The sequence below is a fragment of the Lepisosteus oculatus genome, chromosome 10 (assembly GCF_040954835.1).
Source record: "Lepisosteus oculatus isolate fLepOcu1 chromosome 10, fLepOcu1.hap2, whole genome shotgun sequence".
In the NCBI taxonomy this organism is placed as follows: Eukaryota; Metazoa; Chordata; class Actinopteri; order Semionotiformes; family Lepisosteidae; genus Lepisosteus; species Lepisosteus oculatus.
The window spans coordinates 37,993,028-38,017,619 of record NC_090705.1 but is presented as its reverse complement, the minus strand read 5'-3'; the positions used below and the strand labels follow the sequence as shown (position 1 = coordinate 38,017,619).

The 24,592-nt window shown below is 38.7% G+C and overlaps 1 protein-coding gene across 1 annotated transcript in view; it reads left to right on the top strand.

Annotated features, from left to right (window-relative positions):
* The window catches only part of eif3hb (eukaryotic translation initiation factor 3, subunit H, b), a 154,420-nt gene that overhangs the window by 44,127 nt on the left and 85,701 nt on the right, over positions 1-24,592 (top strand). Inside the window, exon 2 of the mRNA XM_006635569.3 lies at positions 16,734-16,890. Coding sequence (XP_006635632.2) covers positions 16,734-16,890 — 157 coding nt within the window. The remainder of the gene's footprint in view (positions 1-16,733; positions 16,891-24,592) is intronic.

The following is a 24,592-nucleotide window of genomic DNA, read 5'->3' as shown; positions in this document are numbered from 1 at the left end:
TTAAATAACAGTAACTTCTCTTCTGGTAGAGGACAGGCCAGACAGAGGCCTGCTACAGTGATCTAAGCCCCAGGGTCTCATAAGAGACAGATGTAGTAGCTTGGAATTGGTATAAGACTGAATATTATGCAGTTTTGGAATGCATTCTGGGATTTCACTCCAGTATTGGAGCCTGCCCTCACAATAATGGGATATAATCTTCATATTTGTTTTACTCAAAATTGTCTTCAAAGAATCCAATTGAATCTTTTTATCTGAAACGGTTTCTTTACTTGTCATACCATTTTCTGGAAGACTCTTGCATGTTATTTTTCATAATTGCAAATGTGTGCAGTCAGGTTAGGGCAAAATTTACAGTTAAATTAACTTCTGGGAAAGACTGCACCCTGCAATGGCTGCGATTTAAATCACACCTACAACTCTGCCAAGTGACCTGAATCCTCCTCTTTTGAGTGAGCTACTGTAATATGTAAGCCAAGTGCTCAGCATAATGTGTTCTCGCTAACCCAGGATAAAAGGGAAGTCAGGCAAGGTCAGTTGCACAGATCAGGAATGAGCTCTTTCTGACCGAGCAGAGAATAATGATTTGGGCTCGAAGCTCTTACTGAACCTTGCCAAAAAATGTGTATGTAAAAGCAGTATGTATGAGCTGAACTTTATACTGAAGACCCTCCAAAAAAGCAAAGGGTGAGCATTTCAATTCCTGGGACCATAAAAAATTTAAGATGTGCTTTGTACCTTTGAAGGCTCCTGTAGATGTTACTGTTAAGGGGTTGCATTGGGAATCGTAATGGTTTGTTGTTACACAACTGTCCTTGGCTGTATGGTGATTCTGGGATATGCAAATTACTTTGTGCAGAGTCTTTGGCAAAATGAGGCAGGGAGACATAAAATGTTCATTTAGTATCCACAGGGCATATATTTTAGAGTGAGAGCACCTGCATGAATTATTTGTATAAAAAACGAATTGTATTCCTTGGTAGTATAATGTTTCTGTGGACTAGAGTCCTGGAATTGCTTTTATTCCATTTAATCTTGCTCTAAATATATACCTGAAAGGTGTTCCTCAGGGAACATGATTCGGAAAGTTAAAAAAAATGGTATCTAGAAGCATTTTCCTGCTGTTTTTGAAGTTAGCTTGAGTAACCTCAATAAAGCTAATTATGCATGTAAACAGAAGTGTCTGGGGAGCCTAATCTCTAGTCTTAGAAGTCAAATGTGTGACTTTGGGAAGTTAGCCTTTTTGTGCTTACATGATCGTTTTCCAGAAAGGTGCCGTATGAAAAATTTATACACCGGCATTTTACACAAAACATTTATGCAGAAGTAAGTCGTGACAAATGCGTTCAGACAGCTTAAATGCCGAGTTTATAAAAGATGGATGTTGAACAACACGTTTATCACAGGATTGAATTATATTAAAAGCAGTAGCCCAATTATTAATGATTTTGATTTTTGCAGAAGGAAAATACAGGAGTGTTTTTGCTGATGCAAAAAAAAGCCTTGGTTCACCGATTCTTATAGAACAAAATCTAATATATAGTATTTTTTATTTGTTAGGGATGATTATGAAATACAGGTGTTCAGTCATAATCCCACAGAAGTAGAAGTTGGAATATACCACAGAAGGTATCTTTGCATCTTGGGGTCCTTGGCAAACCACATATGCAAATGTATGAACCTGTTGTTTCTGTCTTATTGACCACAATTACTATTGCAATAGCACATCATCAGCAGGGTAAAACTAAACTGTGTCAGGCTAGTCTAAACCCAACTCATGCTCCCTATTAGTGGATGAATAGTCCAACTCTTCTTGAATTCTGCTTCGCAATGATGGGAAGAGCCAACATCGAAGGAACAAAAGGCGATTCTTGCAGCGAGCACCTTTCTGCCAAAAGCTTTTTGTGCGTGGGGCCGTTTTTCTGAAACCTCCTGCCTGAAATTCCTGAACCCAGAAGGATCTTTGCTTGTCCAGTATGTTATTGCAGGGTGATAGATTGCGTTTGCAAACCCTTGTGGTAGAAAAACAGAAAAACCATCTCGGAGCTACTATGTACGTTTCTTAAGAAACAAATCACGTTTTCATTTTTGGTTCGTGAAAACGAGGTAAAGTAGGAAAATAAAATCCTTTAGGGGAGACATCGTATTTAATTTCTAATTTGTTTTATAGAATGAAATAATAAAATAAACTGCTTCTGTCCAAAGGCAGTCTTCCTGGAAATGACTACTTAGTGCTAAACGAAGTGCAATATCCTGTAGCAGGGAAAGACTGCACTCTTTTGTGATGGAGCTCCTGAATAATTGGTACCTGTGCTGTAATGCTTACGTGATGTGCTCAATCATAATGCCTTTGCAGCATGTACACTCTGAGCAGTATGTACTTTATATTCAGTGTGCAGGGGACAGCTGCACATTGCTTCCTGTGTACCAACACATACAGCTCATATACAGTAGTATACAGGGTGCCAGTCTGAGTGTAAACAGCTCAGCTAGGCCATGTTTTTCTGTAACTGCATTACTCAAATTCAAATATGCATTCAACATCAAATACTGAGATACCAGTATCTTGTTAATATGCCTATTGTACATTTTTAAAAACTTTTGTACAGTAGTTATTTGATTTTTTTTTAGCATTTCTTAATAGATTTCTTGTATTTGTCAATTGTATTTTTGGACCTTGTATTTTTTGGTCCTGTTCATTATTTCAAATAGTCCCATGTTCATGGAACTAATAAAATTCACTATTTGCTACCAGTAAAAAACACAAATCACTGAGAAACATTTGGTATCCATGGGTCTGTTTTGTGAAACAAGCTTTGCTTAGGGTGATTACACTACCTGGAATTTAACTTTGTCTAAACGGAGTGTAGTAGACAGATTTTTTTTTTAGTCGTCAAGATTTGGATGAAACTTTTCTCAGTATAAGAAAAAAATATTTCTTGCTTACAAATGAAAATAGTGCTCATAACCTAAACATACTGTAGTTTACAGACTAGATGTTCTGACAGTGTTCTATTAAAGTAATTTATGGATTTCTGTTGTCGGTGCTATAACTAAATATAGTTCTTTACATTATGCTGTTGATTGTGGTTAATAGTTCTGAAGCAGAACACTTTACTTAGTTTCCAAAACCACGGAAATTTGTATTTTAACCACAATGCTATATGTCAGAGAAAATAAAAATGTATAGAAAAATCTTTGCACATCGCATTATTAATACTGTATTATCCAGTTAATGTGTTGTATTGAAGCCCTTTCTGCTCAAACAGGTTTTGTCTTTCTCTCTTCTGACCTTGAAACATCCTTTTCTATTCTTCCTGCTCGTTTTGTCTGTGGTCTTCTTTTTCATGAAATTGTCATCTGTCACGAGTGGGTGCTGTGTAGGAAGAGATGAGTGAATTTAGATGGATTGCATGTTTTGCGAAGACATTTGTCTTTTTCTCACTTTTTTTTGGTTACTAGGGTTTTCTCTTTTGCTTATGGGAAGAGGATGGGGACCTTGTGAGTTTCACAGTATTAAGGTCTTGTGGCTCTATGGTCTAATACCTGACTAAATCAATTTTTTCTCCGAGTCAGATTTTACAGCCTGTAGGCTGTTCTTAGATTAGGATAAAGTTTTCCAAGGAATGAGTCCACTTCACTGTTAATGAAAATTCAACTCTGTACCTCAGGAGGGTGTGGGTTCTGTTTTCCAGTCAGCTCAAGGTTTAGTGTTGATCGAGACCTCATGGTAACTGCAGATTGTTGGGTATGTACATTCATTTAAATAAATGAAGGAAAGTTGTTAAATAAACTATAGGCATTGCCTGTTTATTGTGCTCACACCAGTGGTTGGAGAGTCGGGTAGCTGCTATTTGGTCACAATTTAGCAGGTAGTGTTTGAGCATTAAGTATGTGCTGTCTCTCTAGTTCACCTTAAAAAATATTTCCATTCATTTCCATTATTCCACATACATTGACCTCAGGAACGATTTGAACACCAGCTATGTTGGCACCCATTGGAGCCTGAAGGGCAGAATATCTTGCAATGTCAAAACAAACAATCTAAACATACAAGCATGCAGTACCGTACCCGTATGGCACAATTTTTGCAAGCTCAGGAAACAACACTTATGAGTCTTGAGGTGTAGTGGGAAACTAGGCAGTTCCACTGTATTTGTGATGAATTGTTTTAATATGGTAACGCCCTGTGTAAGATGAAAAATACTGTGTGTAGTGATTACATATGTATGCGCTAACCACTGAAACAAGTGTATACATGTAATGTACACTGACCTGTTAGTGCTTTTGTACAAAGCTCATTTACAGTATATGCACAATCTATTTACATATACAGTCCATTTAGGACTACTGTGTAAGGGGTGGTTTCTCTAAAAAAACATGTGGCATGCTGGTTGACCTAAAACCTAAGAAATTTTCAGAACTGTGATATTGTGCTGTTGCTTCTAGTCACAACACAGTTTGTATTTTATCTGAGGTAATAGTGCAGGGTTCTCCTTAGAAATACCTAATCGCGTTTGAATGAGGCCTTGTGGGGAGTCATTTTGATCGATAGTTTTTCAAGTGGGTGGGCGTGTTCATCCTCCACATGACACGTGTTCAATTGTGCACCTTTTTGATATCTTGTGGTGAGGTTGAATGGGCCCTGTGAAGTCCATTTCTTTTTTAACTTTTGGGAAAAAACAGGACCACGTGAGACCATGGCTCTTCTGTTTTAAGGGAATCTCATACGCGTGTCAAAACATAAGTAAGGTACTGTTTTTGGCATTAATTACTTAGGCAAGTAATTCGTGCAAGTCCTGATACAGGGTACAGGTTGGCTCTTTCACAGCTATTGGCTGTAGGACAGGGTAACAACTGGGGTAAGAACTTCAAGGTAGTGATATCATGCATGAACATAACACTTTACAGTAGGGTCGACTAACAGACTGGTAACACAGTAAATTTCACTCTGGAAGATTGTAATTATTCTGTCTTTATACAATGTTCTCTCCTTAAAGGTGGGAAAACATTTTTAAGAAAATATATTTGGTTGGGAATCTAATTGTAATGAAATGGGGAGCTTAAGGCCAACTACTTGTAAGAAAGAAAACCTGGTTAATTTAAGAAAATTGTCTATTGACTATTTGGCCACAGGCTCAGCATTTGTAGTTCAATTTCTAATGCGCCCATTGTATTTATTTTGCACATTATGTAAAGTCATGGTGTTATAATACTCCAGCCCACTGAGAATCTGAAGTGTAATCAATCTCTTAATTATTTACAGTAGCCATGTTAAAACAAGACATTAGAGGGATATCAATTTGAAAAAATGCATGAAGGGATTTGAGAACCTTCTCAAAAACAATTTCTAATGCCTTGCAGAGGACAGAGAAACCTTTGATGTAGTGCTCTTTTCTTCCATATTATTCAGCATGCGCTATTAATTTTGTTCATAGAGAGCAATGTAGATTAATTACTGAATGTGACCGGAGATGTAAATACTTGTTAGCTACAGAACAACACATTAAAACTCAGCTTAAGAGGCATTAGCCTTGCTGTAATTGCAAATGACTTTAATTATTTGTGTGTATCGCATAGGGAGCTGTCAGATAAGAAAGTTTAAAGTTTTTTATAGATTGTAAAATTTCACATAGTAGGTAGTCTTAACGATACGTGATAAATGCATCCTTGAAAGAAAGCCATTAAAACCTTTCCAAAAGTGGATCAAGAAAATTGGTTTGAATTGAAATGAAATCTGTTTAGAATTTGTGGTTGCTTTCATGTAACTGTACCCCAGTACTTTCAGCTCAGTACTGAAGACGGCGAGTATAAACTGAATCACCTGGTCCAAAGGTGGGAATTAATCAGTGCAACTATTATTCACAACTAGTGAGTTAAATCTTTACCTTGTTTGAATGACTTTGTCAGATGAACTTTCAGTTAGCAAAATATGCTACATATGCTACATGTGCATATCCAAAACTAGTTTAATGTAAAAAAAAAATCAAATCCCGCATTTCAAATAAAAATAAAGATTCAGTCCTTTTACTCCTTTTATTTTACTACATTTTTAAGTTGATGCTTTTACAGAAAGTGGCTTACATTAACATGAGGTCAATAAACAGATAGGTGTTTTACAGTAACTATTTGGGTGAAGACCTCACGTAACTTCATAGTACCTTTTCTATTTGAAAGACAAAGCAAAATGCATCAATATGGGGAATTTTGTGTCTTGTTAAGCATTTATGGTGAACAGTCATCAGATCAGTAGATCATAAATTGAATTGAGTAATTTGGTACTTATGGCATGCAGCGTAGAGGAGTTGTGCTGCGTTGTTCTTTGATGCTCAGGAGCAATGTCTTTGCCTAGTCTGCCTGTGGGTGCAGCAGCAATGTTAGCATTAAAATTACATTTACAATGGTATGCATCTGCTTCCTAAGCATCATTTGATGTGAGTCATCTGTTGTGTGATGGAAATCGGCTTGTCAAAGTGTGACCTGGGATGGTAAATGGAAAAGCCTCCACGTGATTTGTGGATGTCTTGGTCTTTTAGTTCCGTGTGTTTAGCCCTGGAAATTGAGAGAGCCATATACTGTGGTTGATAAAAACTTCAAAACAGAGCCGCCCTCCGTTGGGATGGGAAGGTTTAATGTTTGAGAATGGTAAGGTGTTAGCTGTTTTACATTGAGACCCTGAATCCTACCTAGGGAAAGTGGAGCACAAGAAAAGCTCTGAGCTGGAACCAAGGCTTCAGGGGGACTTTTACATTCATAACTTCTGAGGGAACTTTTTCTCCCCCACCAGTTAAAAGGATATTTGCTGCTGTGCCTGCCGAGTATAAAGAGAATTGTGATAGACTCTCTCATCTCTTTGTGCAATGAGACATTTCTGTTATTGCTGTTCAATTTTAATTATTATTTTTGTATTTGGAAAAGCACAGTGCTGTATGAAATGCTAAAGCCTTACTAAGTACAAGCGATGCATGTGCATACGTTTCTGTGTTGGTCACTGTTCTTTCGTTTTGGGGTTCTGGGTTTTTAAAAGAGACTTTTTTGTTTTTCTGAAGAATTGAAAGTCCACATGACATATTAATGGGATCGTTTGTTGAAAAATGCTTGTTTGTGCCAGGGTTGGGTTAGAACAAAGAAATATTGGCATCATTTTCAAAGCTATGAATTATATGGGGATGTGTTGGAGTTTTTCTTGACCATGTGACTTCTGGGGCTCCTAACCTGTAGTTCAAACTTTATCCTCCAGACAACCCTGTTGACACACTGATTTTAGCAATCATTAGGTTAGCACCATAGGAACTAGTTTAGTTTCTAATTGTATGCATTTATTTATGTGAATCAATACATTTATGCAGTTCTAGAAAAGCTTAAATATTTTATAAAATGTATGATTAATACATCAAAAACATTGCACTGTCTCAGTGAAATAGTTTGGCACATTTCGTTTTTTTACAAGGATATTCAAGTACTGGCGATCTTGTAATTATTCTAACAGATACAGGGTATCCACACTGTGACAGCAACACAGAGCATATTGAATTTTTTAAATTCCAGTATTTAAAGTGGCTTTTAAGAACATGACTGGATTTGTAATGCCAGTTACACGATCAAGGCATGCAATGACCTTTTTGAGGCGTATTGCTAAATTCAGTGCACTTAACAGGTAAGGTGCACAAAGTAACCTTTGAGAGTCATATACTGTATATGGGCAAGTGATTTCTCAAAAGACAAAGAAACTTTTCGCAACAGTGAAGAAAGTTTTTAAGCCATGCCTGACCATAAAAATGCCTTTTAAATAACAGTCGAGAGATGCATTTGAGCAGAGAGCCTGCACTCTCCCCACAAAGCTGCCTCTTGAGCATGTATATTACAATGAGGCACTTGGTATTGCTCTGCAGCATACCTTTCCAAAAACATTAGCTTTCACCATCCATTTCAGCCTCTCGTGACAAATGTAAATCTGAAGTGGACAATACAAACACTATGCAAAAGAAAACAACAACAGTTGGATGAATTTTGGAATAAAGCTAAATATTTTGCACCTTAACACGAAAGGCATCACAGAATCCATAGGAATGATCAGTCATATGTTTCTTTGTCAGGGCTGGATTTCACAAAGCTGTGTCAATCCAGGAAATGACGGATGGGTAAACCAAGTGGTTAAGATTACGTTTGACTGCAAAATGTAACACGCTGGCCTCTTTCCCTGAACTGCAAGAGACATTTACGTGCTACTTGTTAACTGCCTTGCTTGTGTTTTCACTTGTGTGGCCACACCAGTTTAATGGGTATTGCACTCATTTTCTGATTTCCTGCCTCTTCGAACGAAACGTTTGTCTGTATTACAAACATGTTGCTGATGATCATTTTAATTCATTGCCGCGGTGTTGTTGGTGCAGTTAAATAAAACAGACACGTAATAAAGTGTCAACTGCCATATACATTGCTGGTAATTTACATGCATATGTATGTAAATTGTAGTAATCCGAATGACTAATTGAGATGATTATTTTGCCACAGTTGGTAAACTGTGTAAAAATTGGCAAATAGGACGTATTGACCTCTTGATGGTGAAGGACAGACATGCAGATGAGAAAATGAGTCAAGAAAAACTTAAGGCCCGAGCTGTAGCTTTGTCTTTAGCATTCCATCTAGGTGCTTTCACGGTTTTTACCTTAATTGAAAAAATAGCGATTCAGTGATTAATTGTGACATGCAATCTAATGGGCTCTCATTGAAAGAGTCTGTGTCTTGGCTTTGCCTGAAAAGACAATTAACTTAACCTCAAGATTTGTAATCCATTTGAATATTGTAGGTGAGATTAAAACCTCAATACCTGAATAGTTTTGTTGATGTGAAACGATTAATGCTTTATTAACCGGTATGTACTAGATATCTACATTTCATTCTTTCCTTTATCTGATTTACCACAGCCTCCCAGAGATTGAATTTTACTTATTTTATAAAGGTATTAGATAATCTAATATAGATAGAGTATCTAGTATTAAAGTATTAATCACTATCCTATAAGGATATCCTATAATTAAATACGATATAGGATATCCGATAATTAAAGTTTTTCTTTATCCATTATTATGCATACGTGGCAGAACTAATCTATGAATATGGTTTCCTGTAGGCCCAATCCTCCGCTTGAATTTCTAAAAATCTGAGTATGACCGTGATAAATGGGGGGTAGACAGGAAACATCTTTCTTTTCCTCAGCTACGATTAACCACAAGAGCAGAAACAGTACAAGTTCTCACACACCCCTCCTCTGTTTGGTGTCCAACTTCACAATCTTCACTTCACAACTTCTCTCGATTTCTTTGGGGATTCGATCCTGGCCTCTAATGGCCACGCCCCAGGTTCATAGCCAGTGGTAAACTCTCCTATACGAAAAAGGCCAGGCCTATGATCCAGGACAGTTTGTACAGATTCCCAAGGAGCTGGTGTCGCCATCTTTAATAGCCAGAGAAATTGTTAATAGGCAGGTGAGAGAGGTCATAAGAATCTCTCACTTAAGGGTGGCTGCAAACGAGTGAAGGCTATGTGGCCCATCTAGCCTGTTTGGTAGTTAGGAATGGCTTATCGATCCAGGGATTTTATTCAGCCTTTTTTCTGAAGGAAGACAGGGTATCGTCTTCAGCCATATCGTTGGGTGGGTTGTTCCATATTCCCACAGCCCTGTGGGTAAACACGTATTAAATACACTTCCACATAGTTACCACCAATGTTCTCTTAAGTCATGCTTCACTGCTTTGACTTTATCAACGCCTTTTAGGGTTTTGAAAACTTTTCTCAGGTCTTCTCTATTGAAAACTAAAGAGGTTTTGTTCTTTTGAACGGTCGGTGTAAGATATTCCTTTAAGTCCCAGAATCCATATAGCTACTCGTCTCTGGACAGATATTGCTGCTCTAAAATCTTTTATGTGTTGTGACCAGAAATATATATGATATTAATGCTAATGCATAAGATAACTTTCACATATCATCCCTTGATTTAAATTCTACATTTTGGTACTGTATACCCAAACATTTTTTATTTCCAACACTGTCTACACGTAAACACTATGTCAACCTAAGCACCTATTCTTTTTCTTCATTAGCCTCTTCCAGCTCAGTGTTTCCCATTTAGTATCTACGGTGTATAAGGTCATTACCATCGATGTGAGTATCATGTTGATATTTATCCTGAAAGATCATTTTCCTGACAGGGAGAAGACGGTAGAAGATGGTACATGTTCCTGCTGAGATGGAATGAGATATATGGTCAGAATATATTAAAATTGTTGCCTTTTCGGCTAAAAAAATGAAAACAGTGATTCACCCTTTTCAATAGCAGACAATAACAATCACATCGCATTAAAAACTCAATATGCAAATACAGAGTAATTACCTTCCTCTTGCTTTATGCATCAACGTGGCTAAGGTCAATTTTCTGCTTCAGTAGCTACTGAGTTAATGTTGTTTCTTTGGCAACTACACTTTTTTGCTATTTCTCAACAACGGGAGGTAATTGTTTGGAAGTGTAATTTTAATATAGCTTGGTGACCTAAGCCTGTGATGTATGTTTTTACAAAGTGAACTTCATTCAGGTTCAAATTTGAATCTGCAGATACCTGTAACTCACACGGTTTGGGCATAGGTGCTAAACTGCTTTAAACCTATGGCATCTGTTTTTACTGAGGTCATTAGAGGCGGGCATTTATCCTAAAACAGGAGTATAATGGAGTCTTTAGCAAATGTGCTTTTTTCAAGTCTCCAAATGTGAGCACTTCATGGACTTTGGTCAAGATAGAATATTTTTAATCCAGACTTTCTGAAAGGGAGTGCAGGGCAGTCGCTTGAAATGCTTGTGAGAGCTCATGCAGTGTTTCAGGGTTTGCGGAGTGCAGTGCTTTACAGCATTGACCTTCGGTGCTCTAGTGATCCGACGAGGAGTCCTTGCTGGGAAGTTGTCGCAGTGACGAGAATGCAGATCTGGGTTGCAGTGGCCTGTAGCTCACTTACCTGAGTCATTTGGAGAAAACCTGTCTTCCTTGAGGAAGGCAGCTGGGCTAACTGTGCTATTCTGTTTGGGATTCACATGGGGAAGAGGCATATGTGAAGACACAACATATTTTCTTTGACATTTGTTTGAAAGCCTCACTGAGGCAGCTAGGTGATAAATACCTGAATGTGCTGCCTGTCCTGAACAAAGTGTGTCCTGTCATCTCATTCAAACCCCATTATTTGTAGATAATGAAGAATAAGTGGACTTGTAAAAAAATGTGTTTTAGGTTTTTAGTGCTGTTCAAAGTTAAAAGCCTTTTCTTATTGTTGGACAGAAAGTGCTGGAAACACTTAAAGGTTTCTAAGGGAAACATTTAGGATAATTACTAAAAAACTGAAATTGAGTAACTTCTTAGTTTATTAGTTTAGACAGCCTTAAATGCTTATTTCCCCTTTTGAAATAAGGCTTCTTTTAAATTAAGGCATTTCATGGTAAAGTTTTAAAGTTTTTTTTTTTTTTTAGTCCCGCAGTGAGCCCCACTCATGGTGTAAATAAGGAGCTTTCTCCCTGTCTGGGCGAGTATTGTGTCCTTGTCCTACAATGGGTGCATTCCCGATCTTTCTCGTTTTGTCCATTGAAACAAGTCGTCCTTGGCAATTTTTGGACATTTAGCAATATGTATTGAATGTAACCTATCTCATGTATGCAAGAGATATATAAAATATGTATCTCATATATATATATATTGCACCGGTCTCTCATTAGAAATGTAATATTGTTTAACAGTGAGATAATTAAACCTCACAATCTTTCTTATATTATTTTAAGTAGCTGTAACTTTCACCTCCCCCTAGGTCTCCTCCAAGTAATAAAGGCAGTGACCCTCACCTTGGCTGCTGCTATTCTTGGCTGTGAAAAGCTGAGTTAGCCCTTTTCCATTATAGCACTGGTCCTGTGGTCCTTTTGAGCATGACCACAAATACAGTGCCCTCCAAAGGTATTTGGACAGCAAACTAGCAAAACTAGAACTGTAACTTTTGCTTTTTTGCTAAGCGGTTTGTACATGTCTTCGTGAGATCCATACGGATGATTAGTACAGTACGTTTTATTTTGTGTACATTTGATATTCAGAACAAAAGCATGCTAGGTGTTCAACTTGGTGATTTCAAATCCCAAAATACAATGCACTTAGATCCAAAATATGTTGCACTTCACATTTATATCAGCATTATGCTAGTTCAGAATTCATTCTATTGGTGCTGTCATTGGTTACAGCATCAATATTCAATAAGGACATTAATAATCAATCAACATCAGTAAACGTAAGTGAGCCAGTTCCAGCGACGCCATTTGGAATAAAATATTCTGGACTGCTGAAACCGAGAAAAACCTTAAACCGAGAAAAGTTAGTAGGCGTGTGGAGAAAGATAGGAACTACACATGCTCCAAAGAACACCACCTCATCCAAGAAGAATGATATGCATGGTTTGGAATTGGCTCATTAGTCTTTATTGATGATGTGTTACATGATGGCAGCAGAATGAGTCCAGAAGTTTACAGAAAAATGATCCACTGACTTTGAAGAACATGCTTCCATAGTTATTGGGCTGTGCTTCACCATACAGAGCGGCGATGACGCAAAACTTCAGTTTTGATGGCAAAAAGTGGAAAAAGTCACCTCCGGTGTAGATCCAATTGAGAATGGTTTTTACATACTGAAGAAAAAAATAGGAACGCCCCAAGAATGAGTAAGAACTCAATATGGATGCAGCAAAGAGTGGATTACACAAAGAGTGTGGTGAGCTATTTGAGGTACACAATTAAAAACAGATAAAACAGATAAAAAGCACAAAGTCAACAGTTTAAACTTTGTTGCCCCAATTCTTTTGAAGATCATCGTACATTTACCATTGTATTTGTGTAAGGATAGGCGCCTAGTTTGGAGAGGTTAGATCAAGAGGAGTACCTCTTCAGCTTGCGAGCTGGGACACCTGGAAGTGAATTGCCTGAAGAAGTTTCAACAGCCATACTGTATTTTGCCTTTTTTACTTTACACTTAATTTTTAACCTTTACTTGTTCCTCCTGAGCAAGTGGTTTCTGTGTTTCCATTTTCATCTCAATGTTAGCGGTTTGGACGGTACATTGTGATGAAGCGCATAGATGCATTTTTTTTTCTTATGCGCGGTTTTGCGTTTCCTGCTACTTCTCTTCATTTCTCCCGAAACTCAAAAAAATGTTAAGAAGTCTGTAAAATAGAGAAGGTTTAGAAACTCTGCTTAAGAGGTTAAGAGGAGGTCTGGCTCGCATGTCTGGTGGTTAGAGATGCAATGGTCCAAGATAATTCCTCAAACGTCTAGAATGGTCTCACTGACTTATCTGCAGTATTACTCAGCAATTTGTCCCAGACACCCGAATCCCAGTGTGCAGAGAAGTGCTTCTTGTTTTAAAACCTGAGTATAGCTGCACTTAATTTTTGTTTTGAGTCTGAAGAAAACATTTGGGTTAATTTTGGTAATCTTTTGAGAACTTCAGAACACCCATTCATGTCTTTAAAATTGTCTTCCTTGAAAAGGTCACACAGATCATGCTAGTTAAAATTTCAAGGATTCTTTACCATGCTCTTGTATGTTTTTTATAATGTCGGTAGTCTGAATTTAAGACAAAACAGGGACATTCATTTTGAGAGGTGTGTTAAATTGCCATAGAATGGAGTAACTTTAAATGAAATACTGCAGTGTTTTTGTGAAATAAAGTGAAATGTGTTTAATAACATTGCGAAGTATGTGTGCCTAACTAAAACTTAGATAGCAAGCGCCGCAGACCACAGCCAACAGGAGAACCAAGATTAATAATATTCAGAGCTTTGTGATGTAATGACTCACTCAGATTTGAGCTTGGCAAGTTTCGGATATCGATCTCTTGCCCTCCCTACCCTCCCTGATTTCTTGGGACAGAATGAACATAGTAGCTGGATATGTTCCAGGTTTTGCAAGCAGTGGGGTGCTCTATGGAGGCAAAACCAGGTGACTGTATATAAAATGCTTGTTGCCTTGTTTTGTGTAGGTGTTTGTAGACGGTACATTTAATAACATTACATATGTAATGTAATGACGTTTTATGTGCTGTGTTCATTTTTAACGTAACTAGCTCAATTCCCGCAAATGTCTGCTGCTTGTTAAGTCTGTGTCTGTCAGGCAACGGGGGGAATGATTTCTTTTTGCGTGTACTCTTTCTTTAGCCAGCAAGCATCTTGATTTTGTAATATTTTCCCCCCCCTTTTCCAAAGCTAGCAATCACAATTATGCATTCCCTCCAGCAGAGCATTGATTGTACCTCTGCCACTCAAATGTTGCATCACTGGTGTTGCAGAGCTTTCTGTCAGCGGAGTTGCTATCTAGGGCTGTGCCTTCCATTAGGATTCCTCTCACTGTTGCTAATCTCTCCTAACTCTGCTACAAAGCCCTGCCTGATGATTGAAGGAGTTTTGTGTTTTAGCTCGGCTGCAATGCACTCAGGCTGAATGGCAGCACAGATCTTTGCCCCAGTTTGTCTTTTTGTTCTTAGTGCAAATCTGTCAGCCTCCCCCTCCCCTCTCAACCCCCCCCAAAGCTTCTCCTACGACAGAAGAAAATAACATGGCCTCCAGTTATTGATGCCTGCATTTTGTGACTGCTGTGGAAAAAATGTTTCTGCCTCGCAGTCAAATATTGCTCAGAACAGGGGAACCCAAATTCTTCTTAATAGGGCACCCTATTTTAAACTTTTTTTTCTCTGAAAGGCAGACTTTCCCTAATGTAAAGTGGCCTGGTGACAAAATGAAATACTAGAACTTTTAGCACTCTTAATAAACAATTAAATTAACTGATGGAAAGTGATTTTCCGATCATAGGTCATTATGATGAAGGCACTGGCTGAAGTGTGTTTTTACAACAGATTTTTTTTTCTGTTCACCAGCTCTTCAGTGTTGCCGAGCTCACCGTTGTAAATTGTATGATGTTAGGCTTTTGTGTTAAGGAATCTTTCTGAAGACCCCACTGGAGCAGCCATTGCATAAAAGATAACTACATGGAGTTAAATTCTAGTAATGGAGGAACACAGGGGGCTTGCTCTTTATTCTGTCCAGACTTACTTTTGTCTGTGATTGGCATGATTGATTAGGACTTTGTTTCTTGGGCTTATTTTTGTAAGGCCTACCTGGGATGGGAAACAGCCTGTCTTTTTGCTGATGTGTAATCCTGCTGAGAGAGGAACTAACAGCAGCTCTCTAATTGCTGTCTGAACTGAGTCGGGGCGAGACAGCCTAGCAGTGTGGGCTGAACTGCACCTGAACTGCGACCTTTCTCAATATGATCTTCATCACAATTTCCATACACAGCAAGAACAAGCTGCGATGCGCTGTAGACTCCAGATGTCAGCTAAGGATTCAAATAGAATCTTTAATTACCTGAATTGATTACAGGCTGCCTGCTTGGAGCAGCAAATGTGTGTGGTGATTGCGTGCCGCCTTGTAGGGGAAATTGACCTCTGAGGTGTTTCAAAATAAAAAAAAAATATATATGGACAGTTTTAAGGAGGAACGTGCTTCCTCATTTTCACGGTGTACGGATACCGTAAGTGACATGGTGCGTAGAAACTTTGAGTGCTGCATTTAGATCAAAGGCAAATGAGCTAAACTTTCTTTCCATAAAAAAAATCCACCCTTTATGCACCATTTCGCACCACATCCCCTTTAAATTTTCAGCGCCGATCCGATAAGGTAGATTAGCCAATATAAATATTTCTGCTGCCGAGCATTTCCTTATTCTCCCTCATTTAGACCTGGGGCAGAGGTTTCTGTCATGGATGGTTTGGCCTTTTTATATTGTAAAGCCCTCCGCTGACCAGCCTCCATTTACCCTCGAGAACAGCTGTGAGCACCGAGGTAAGCTTGTAATTTGATGTGTGCTGCGATTTTTATTACCACCTTATAAAAGCAGACTTCAGTTTCATTAGATTCAGAAAGCTTTGCTGGATCCTTAGCTGCAGTATTTATGCAAAATCCGTTTTCACACTGTGGTCGTGCTGAAATCCATTACAGTAGTAGGACTGCCTCCAGACACGAAAATCAATAGTGCTTTGTTAGCAACAAGGCCATCAAGTGCTTTCTGCCTTGGTTTGCTGGGATGGATTAGACCTCTGTGAAATAAGGTCCACTTGTTGTGCTTGACTTAGCACGATCCTTATCGCCTTGACGCGATCGTGTCTTTGCCTGCGGCCATTATTTCCTGACTAATGCGTCATTCCTCATTGCTTTAGCGGTGCTCAGTGTCTTGTTTAAGTGTAATTAACCGACAATTGTGGATTGAATAAGGCTGGGATTTTGGCATGCTGCATAAGCTGTTTGAAATGGCTGAAAGTTTTCATAGTGTCCACCTGCGCTTCTGTGCGCTGAGCCAGCACTCCTCGGTTAGGTTTTAAAAACGCCAATTTTAATATGGTGGTGACCACTGACAATTTTAAGATGAGGGGTGGAATCTACCTGTCACACCGCCGAATAATGTTTCTACATGGATAGATAGCTGTTTATTAATTATCCTTGAAGCACTCTTAAGTTGTTTAAGAAGTCGTATCGAACAGTAAGAGCCACTCAGTTCTGGGGTTCAGAGAAAAAAGGCTTTTTATGTCCGAGACCCACGTGAGCAAAGGGAGGCCTGTATTAATACCAGCTGTTACTTACACTGTTTTCTTGGTTGGCTGTTGTAGGTGGTGCTGAAGATCATCAAGCACTACCAAGAGGAAGGACAAGGCAGTGAGGTGGTTCAAGGCGTCCTGCTGGGATTGGTCGTGGAAGACCGTCTGGAAATCACCAACTGCTTCCCTTTTCCGCAGCACACCGAGGACGATGCCGACTTTGACGAAGGTATTACCAGTGTCGGAGTTGTTTAAGAGAGAGAGAAAATACTTTTGAGGGCCTGCTCGTACATCCTGAGTCAAGTTTCTTGCGTGTCTGCAGAAACGCCTCAGTTATAAGGCCTTTCGTTATGAATGAACCACTGTTGATGTACACATGTTAATCACAACCTTCTGGAAGGTTTCAGACTCTTCCTCATTTGAAGAGTTACCGATTTTATTAATTGGTATTTTTGAAGTCCAGTCCATCAGAACTCCCATTCTTAGTACACACACTGAAGAGGTTGAATTGCCCCTTTTCACTTTTCCCTTCTTAAGAAGGGAGGAGAACTGAGAAATGCAGCTGTTTGCGTTTGTACTAGGCTCTAGTCTGCTCTAGATTCTTGAAGACTTACTGATTAAAATGAATGTCTCATGTCTCCCTTCTGCCTTTCCTCATTTAAGGACTACAGAACCCATAAAAGAGGAGGGTAAGGTGCATTTGATGTGGGTTTAAATCAGTGGGATTTACCTGGAGAACATCTATGGAAAACTGCAATGTAAATTATTTGTGAAAGTACAGATTATGATTAACTTTAGTTTCTTGTGGGGGAAAAAAATACCCGCCGAGTTCCTTTCGATTATCGAAAGAGCAGAATTAAAATAGAATCTGTATGTGTATCCAAAAGCAAGACACGTGACAGCAAGGAATTATATGAAGCCTGCTGTCTGTACCCAGTCAACCTCATCCCCTTCAAATGCTTTGGTATTCTTCTGTCACAGATTTGAGTGTTGCATTATGCACTTCACCATTAAACCGATGCAGAAGTGGTGTTTGGAAAGGACTGCTAGTATATTTGTTTGTTTTTCCAAGCGCCACTGTAATCCTTATGGACGTACACCTAAACTGCTCTCTCAGTCTCTCTAAAGACTCCCGTCAAGGCTGTATCAAGCAAGCTGGGGAATCAATCTTGTGACCTTAGAATTGAACGTGTCTGTGCTTAACCAACCGACTGGCATGTGCTGTTACTCGAAAGTGTAGTAACAATTGGTGCTTATTTATAAACAGGTGCACAGGGGTTGTTTTACGCTCTCCTGAACAACAAAGCTACAGTTATGCAATAAGGTCAACAGTCAGAAGCTTTAAGTAATGCATCTTTTGATTTAAAAAGGTATTTAAAATCAAAAAGAGCCACAAACCAATTCTGGAGCAACAAGCTTTTCTTTGGATATCAGTGTCATCTATGATATTCAAGTAAGTGTTTGACTTGGAATGCATTTCCTAAATTATTCCGTTAACTTCATGTACCGTGTCGTTCTCTAAAAAGTGTTGTTCACGCTTCAGAGCACTTGGAGGTGGTCAGATTTAACTGTGTGCGCAAGAGTTAATTGTTCTCATTGTTGTAGAGTTGCATAAAGGTGCCCGGGATAGGTTGCTAATTATATGCAACAAATTGAAATAAGCTATTTACCATAACAAAAAACATAGGGATCAATTAGTGCAAATCAAACATACGGGAGTATGCTGGCTCTGTAATCCTTTTGGATGTATAGTCCTCCCTCATTACTGCACACTTTCTGGGAGCTGTGTGTATTGTGTAGTATAATGAGGTGCGTGTGTGCGCACTTCAAAAATTATTCTTAATAAGATTTTTTTTGTTGCCGGTGCCAAAGGCATTTCAATGATTTATCTGAAATAGTATAATTGCAGTGTGAAATATGGTGCCTTAGTTTTTACAGCTTCTTCAGATGTGTTTTATCTGAAGTATCTAGGTTAAATTCGACTACAGCTAATGTGCAGAAAGCATAGCATTTGATCAGATCATTGATGTTTTCTTTTTGTCTAAACCCAGGACCACAACATCTTCAGTGCTTCAGGTCTTTACCATGCCAGATTTCCTTCCTACTAGTAAAACCAAGAAAGTCACAGAGCTGTTAAGATGGATTTTACTCTGAGGGGAAAAATATTAACTAGTAGTTGGCCAAGGTTTTCCTACTCCTATTCGTCACTGCTAGAGATTAATTCTGATCGTGTCCTGCAATATTAAAACGTGAACTGAATGCTTTCCCCTATACAAATATAAAGGCAAAAACAATGTAAACAGCTCTTTGACATTTCGGGTACATTCTAAAGCAGAATGGAGCAGAACCTATGCTTGTTGTCTTGAATAAAGCTGTAGAGGAAATATGTTAGTGTTTGACCTTGAGCACACTGGCATGAACTGTAGGTCCCCCAGGGTTCAGGAAAGCTAAATCTTTAAATTCAACACAGTACTGGCTGTTTGAGTGAGGAGGATATGGTCTCATGTTTTTTAATAAAGACCGAAATCTACTGTGTTAAAAATAGTGAACGAGTGAATCGCAATTCTTGTCGTTCTTTGTTCCTTGTGAAATTTTCCTCCAGCAGTTTTGGTCAGTGTTATTCTGTGTTTAGACAGTTAGCAAGTCAGACAAGTCAAATCTACATGGAAAATATCCTGTGCTAGGTGTACCACATTTATTTAAGCAATTGGGCATTTGACGAGCTTTGTAGTGATGACTATAAATGTAGTAAGCTAATCTGTGAATTTATAAGAAAAAAAACAAGCAATTCTTCAAGCCACAATGCTTTTTTCACAATATGTTTGCTAAACAATTCACCTCCTTCACATCGCTGACTCTGTCAGAGGTAGTTAAATCTGATATAACTCACACTGCACCACCATAAACTGCGAAAGACTTTGGTGTCAGTGCCTAGAACATCATTAAATTTGCTCAAACTTTTTTCTATCAAGCCTAAAAAGCTGGTTTCCCATTCACACTTTATTGATCACAATGGTGAGGTGTTTGTGGTGTCAAAGGTTGCTGGTTCCTACAGCTATCAAGGCTGACTCCTGTTTTTTCATCTGCCAAGTGCTCGCTAACTAGAGATTTGAGAGCATTTCACAACTGGAAATTGCATTGCCAAGCCAAACAAACAGACCTTTTTTTTGGATCTTTTCAGGATGTATGTTGTTCCCTTCATATGAGTGTCCTTGCACAAGACAGTGTACTCAGGGATGATACAAGAGCATAATTCACAAGTTGGAAGTGGGTTTTGCACAATAAGCCAGTGCTAAATGGATTCATCAAGCCTGTCTTAAGGCTCTTTAGGACAGTTACGGGCTTGAGTAAGCACTAAATTACCTCCTTAGTGAGAGTTATTGGGCACAGGTGATTTTACCTATTGAATGTCAAGAAAGAACATAGATAGGAACCCATTTGTCAGGTGTACAGCGTTTTTGTACCATCTGTACATTGACGGCTCAACTAAGTCAGCAGTATCATTTGCTATCTGGCTCACAATGAGCAGTTTGTAACCTGGTAGGATGTTATAGCCATCCATTGCCATTGTCAGTGGATAGGCCATAGTCTGGTAGATAGCCACCAAGATTGATGGCATCATGTTCAAGTCTTTGTGGTTATTTGTTTTTGCTTCCATTTCCACTGCATTAGAAACACTGGGTCTCAAAGGCAGTGGTTCAGTAGTTCTCATGTGCAAACCAGAAGTCCATACAGGGGCCCTGTGTTTTTTGACATCACTGAATGAAGACATGTGGATGTTGCCTCCGGTGGGCTCACCAGCAAGAGAGTCTCTACGAATGAATCAAGTCCTTGTGTCGACTAAATGTTTACGTACAGTAGACGAGTCGAATGGGAGGTGCTAGTTTGATGATTTGGACAGGAGTTTCTAGTCGGCATAGAACTCAATTTAGATTAATTGATGACAACCAGACTGCACGGTGCTTCATTAATCAAGTGTTGAGACCTCTCTCACTGCCTTTTCTGCAAGATTATTCCAATGCCACAGGAAATTGATGCACTGGGAGCAGTCTTGTGCTGTTCCTACAACAACAGCTTTCTTGAACATGAGATGTGTGGATGTCCTACTGACCAGAGCCAAACTGAATCTTTCTGGGGTGAGCTGGGATGAGCTGGAAAGGCCTGTGGCAGCTAGGGTTAAAGGACAGTGAACAGAAACACTTTTTCTAATAGCCTGCAGCTGCTATGACCATGCCTGACCGGCAAAGGAGGCTGGTGGAAGATCTTTGTGTGAAGGATTTTCCTGTGCGAAGGGACAAGCTGTACAGACACTTGTTACTGTCACGAAAAACATCTGAGGCTGAATAAGCCTACTGCTGTCTCGCATATGTGGCAGTCTGTAGGACAGATCAAAAGATTAACTCCAAATGTATTGATCCTAGAATACTAGCCATTTAGGACACTTAGAGGAGATGTTTTTAAAAGTATAAAAGGTGCTTGTGAAGAATGGTAAGCAGGGAGGGAGAGAATCGATGTGGGCCTGGTCTCTGTAAAGGCCTCTTAGTTATAATATAAACACCTTTTCAAATCTTCACTGAACTGCACTGTGACTCTTTGCATGTCCACACTGGAGTCTTGTACTGTGACTTGTGCCATTAATGCATCCATCTCCGGCACGTTTAGAGACAAATGCTTTTCTTCTACTTGCTTTTGTTTTCCTCACGTTGTCTGCCTTGACTTCTGGATGCCCTTCTTCTTTTGTCTGTGGCAGAGATCCATTTTTTCTTCCCCCCACCCCAGAGCTGCTACCTGTTTCTGCTTGTTTTGTGGATGCAAAAACATGTAAAAGAGTGCATTGTGGAAGAAGTCATGAACAAAAGCCCTGTAATGTATTCCTGTCCCTACTTTACATTAAATTTTTGTGTTACTGCTTTCCTTGTTTTATGTATTGGGAATGATAGCTTCTAATACCAAGAAGGAAGGTAAGGGGAATTGTCATGTCCTAAAAGAGAGTCATAGGTCAAAATACATAAAATATTCATTCTGTTGTGAGTTGTCTGCGTTTTCTTTTCAAATGCAGCAAGCACCAAACAACTTCAGTTGCTGTAAGCCACTATGTGATCGATAAAAGGCTTGTTCCAGTGGAAGAACATCAATTCAAGCCAAGCAGGATTCTTTATGGCTAACCAGTTTATTAAACTAGCTTGCCTGGAGACAGGGGCATGTTTTTTAAACTGCAGAGTAAATGGAATTAGTAATTATTAGTTAGGTTATCATCACATCTTTTATATATATTTTATGTACTTTTTTTGTGGAGGGGTGATGAGAAAGAAGTAAATATCACGTATTTTCGTATGGTAACGTATATTTCTCTTTAGTTTGGGTCTGGATGGCAAAGCTCCCCATATCAACAGTGGAACACAGAACCTTTGCCTTTAGGATGGATCTTTCTGTGCAGTTTACCCCTTTCTTCCCCTGGTGTCTTTCTCATTGTTAAAAAGTCTCCCGGGAGCAGTGCAGATCATTCTGGCCTTGTGATGAATTGAGTTTCCAGTATTTTAATTTTTTCTCCCTCTTCATTCTATCCCTGTCAAAGAGCAGACGGTTCTTTAAAATTGAAAACTGTAAGTGACTTCTGCTGGCTATCATGGCCTGCCTCCAAGCCATGGGATCTAAACCACTGCATGCACCCCTAATGATTTTTATCTGCTCTATTCTTCTCCCTTCGTCCGTCTGCATGCATGAGATCTCTACTGGATGTGGGTATACTAACAACATGTGGATATAACAGGATTAATGCATGTCTCCAGTTCTGTGGCTATTTTAAGATTGATATAATGTAATGAAAGCAGTCTTTGCAGTATAATATGTGCAGCACCTGCAATCTCTGAATGGAAAGGGTTATAACTAAAAGGCTTATCTGCATTTTAATTTCAATAACACAAAATAACAAAATAACTTGGTTATCCAGAAAGGAAAGTGGGCTTATCTGGCACCGATATTTATGCATTCCCCCATGTGGAATATCTACATATTTTTCATTTAGAATTGGTCCACACAGCAGGTAGTTATGTTTTATGAACTCCAATTATTAGCATCTGAAATTAACTTACTGCTCCCTCTTGAACAGATGAAATACAAATCTTATGATTAAAAAGCAATTGTCTTAAAAATAATCTGTCTGAGAATTAACAGCAGCATTGCTATGTCCAGGGTCACCGTAATTTAAGTGGTTTGGAATATAGCTACAATATGTCGTACTAGTTAAGGTTAAGTGGAGGGTTGGGGGTTCAAATCCAGGTGAGGACACAGCTGTTGTTGCCACATTACTTGGATTGTTTAGTGAAGTACCCAGATGTGTGAAGGCTTCCAACTACACTTTATAAAAAAAAATTGTTAGCAAAAATAAATCAATATTAATATTTGGGTTGTACTTGTTTTTCCATAAGGTTTGGTAATTACATATTCCCTCTTGCTGTTTTTGAATCAATATTAGAATGTAGATCAAAACCATTAAAGGGTTAATGGTAATTCTGAGATGTAAAGTTGCACTGAGGGGGAATAACTATATTTGTATTGGTACACATTTTTGCAGCATTTGGATTTATTTCCACCTGTGACGTCTATGTGAATAATAGTGTCACCTTTAGATGAGAACAACCGGAAAGAGCTGTTGTATTGGTAGAGAAGTGATCAGATTTTGTGTTGCTTGTAATTTTATTTCTTACTTGCCTGTGTGTTCTGTGAGTTTCTCCAATGCTGTTTATCCTTAAATTATCGTTTGATGGGCAAACCAGTTTCTCTGATAATAACAGCCTTTGAAAAGACCTCTGACTGCTTGTGGTTATTTTTTTTAAATAATACCGAAGCTGAAGCAACTCTGCTTTTTTCTTCAAATTTATGTCTTTACCTCACAGTTAAATGAACAGCATGCAACCAAATGAAAGAAAAGCCCCACTTAGAGTAACCCGAGCCCAGTCCTTCCCCATAAGTTCTGCACTTTATTCCTTCCTTCCTGAATATCACATACTGTTTTTTATGGAAAAAGCAGGCAATATCAAAAGCACAGGGAAAGAATCAAAGAATGAAAGCTATAAATATTCCTTCGTTACACCTTAAAATATCCCAGAAGTTACCTTCTTCTGTTACCTTTAAACTGCTTTTGAATATCCTGCGTGTTTTCGATCCATCATTTTGACCGCATTTGTGTTTGTCTCCCTGTTTTCTCATCAGATAAAAGCTCTGGGTGTTTCATGCCAATTACTTATAAAACCTATTGGCCAGGAAGAGCTGGTGACTTAATGAAACCAAAAAATTTAGATAAGGATTGGACTATAGTTCAGTTTTGCAGCTCAATTTAATCCCCGCCATAAATAATGAACTGCTGTCCAAGACCTGAATGCTTCACTCATACCTTGTGTGGTCAGAATACGGCACAGTTAGCCACCTTGGTAAGAAAAGAATCTTTTTTTTAACAAAACGCACATGCTGGATTTCCAAATGTGGCATTGTTGTTATCTTTCAGTGGAAATGCTCAGTAAGCAGTTCTTTTTTTTGCTCCATCTCTGTTTGTGAAGTCACTTTAATGAAATATGAAAATTGTTTCTGGCAGCCATTGCCTGGTGGCTAAAGAAGATGTAGCCTTCACAAATTACTGTGGTCAGGACATGGGTGACACACCTGCAATTTGTAGAATCTGAAAAGGGGGAACAGGTTCAGCAGTCGTGTTTTATAGTTATTATACTTTTTTATATTTTAGATGTGTTTTTTACATTTCATTATTTTTGCTCTCTCAGTTATGGTATTCTGTCAGTTCTGTTTCATGTGCTTTGAGAAATGCAGGATATACAATATGTCAGACATCCACATTTTGTGCAGAGTATAGCGCTGCCTTTTCCTTGAGAGACTGGGGAAAAATATTAAATCATGTTTTGTGCAGTTGCTCAGTAGAC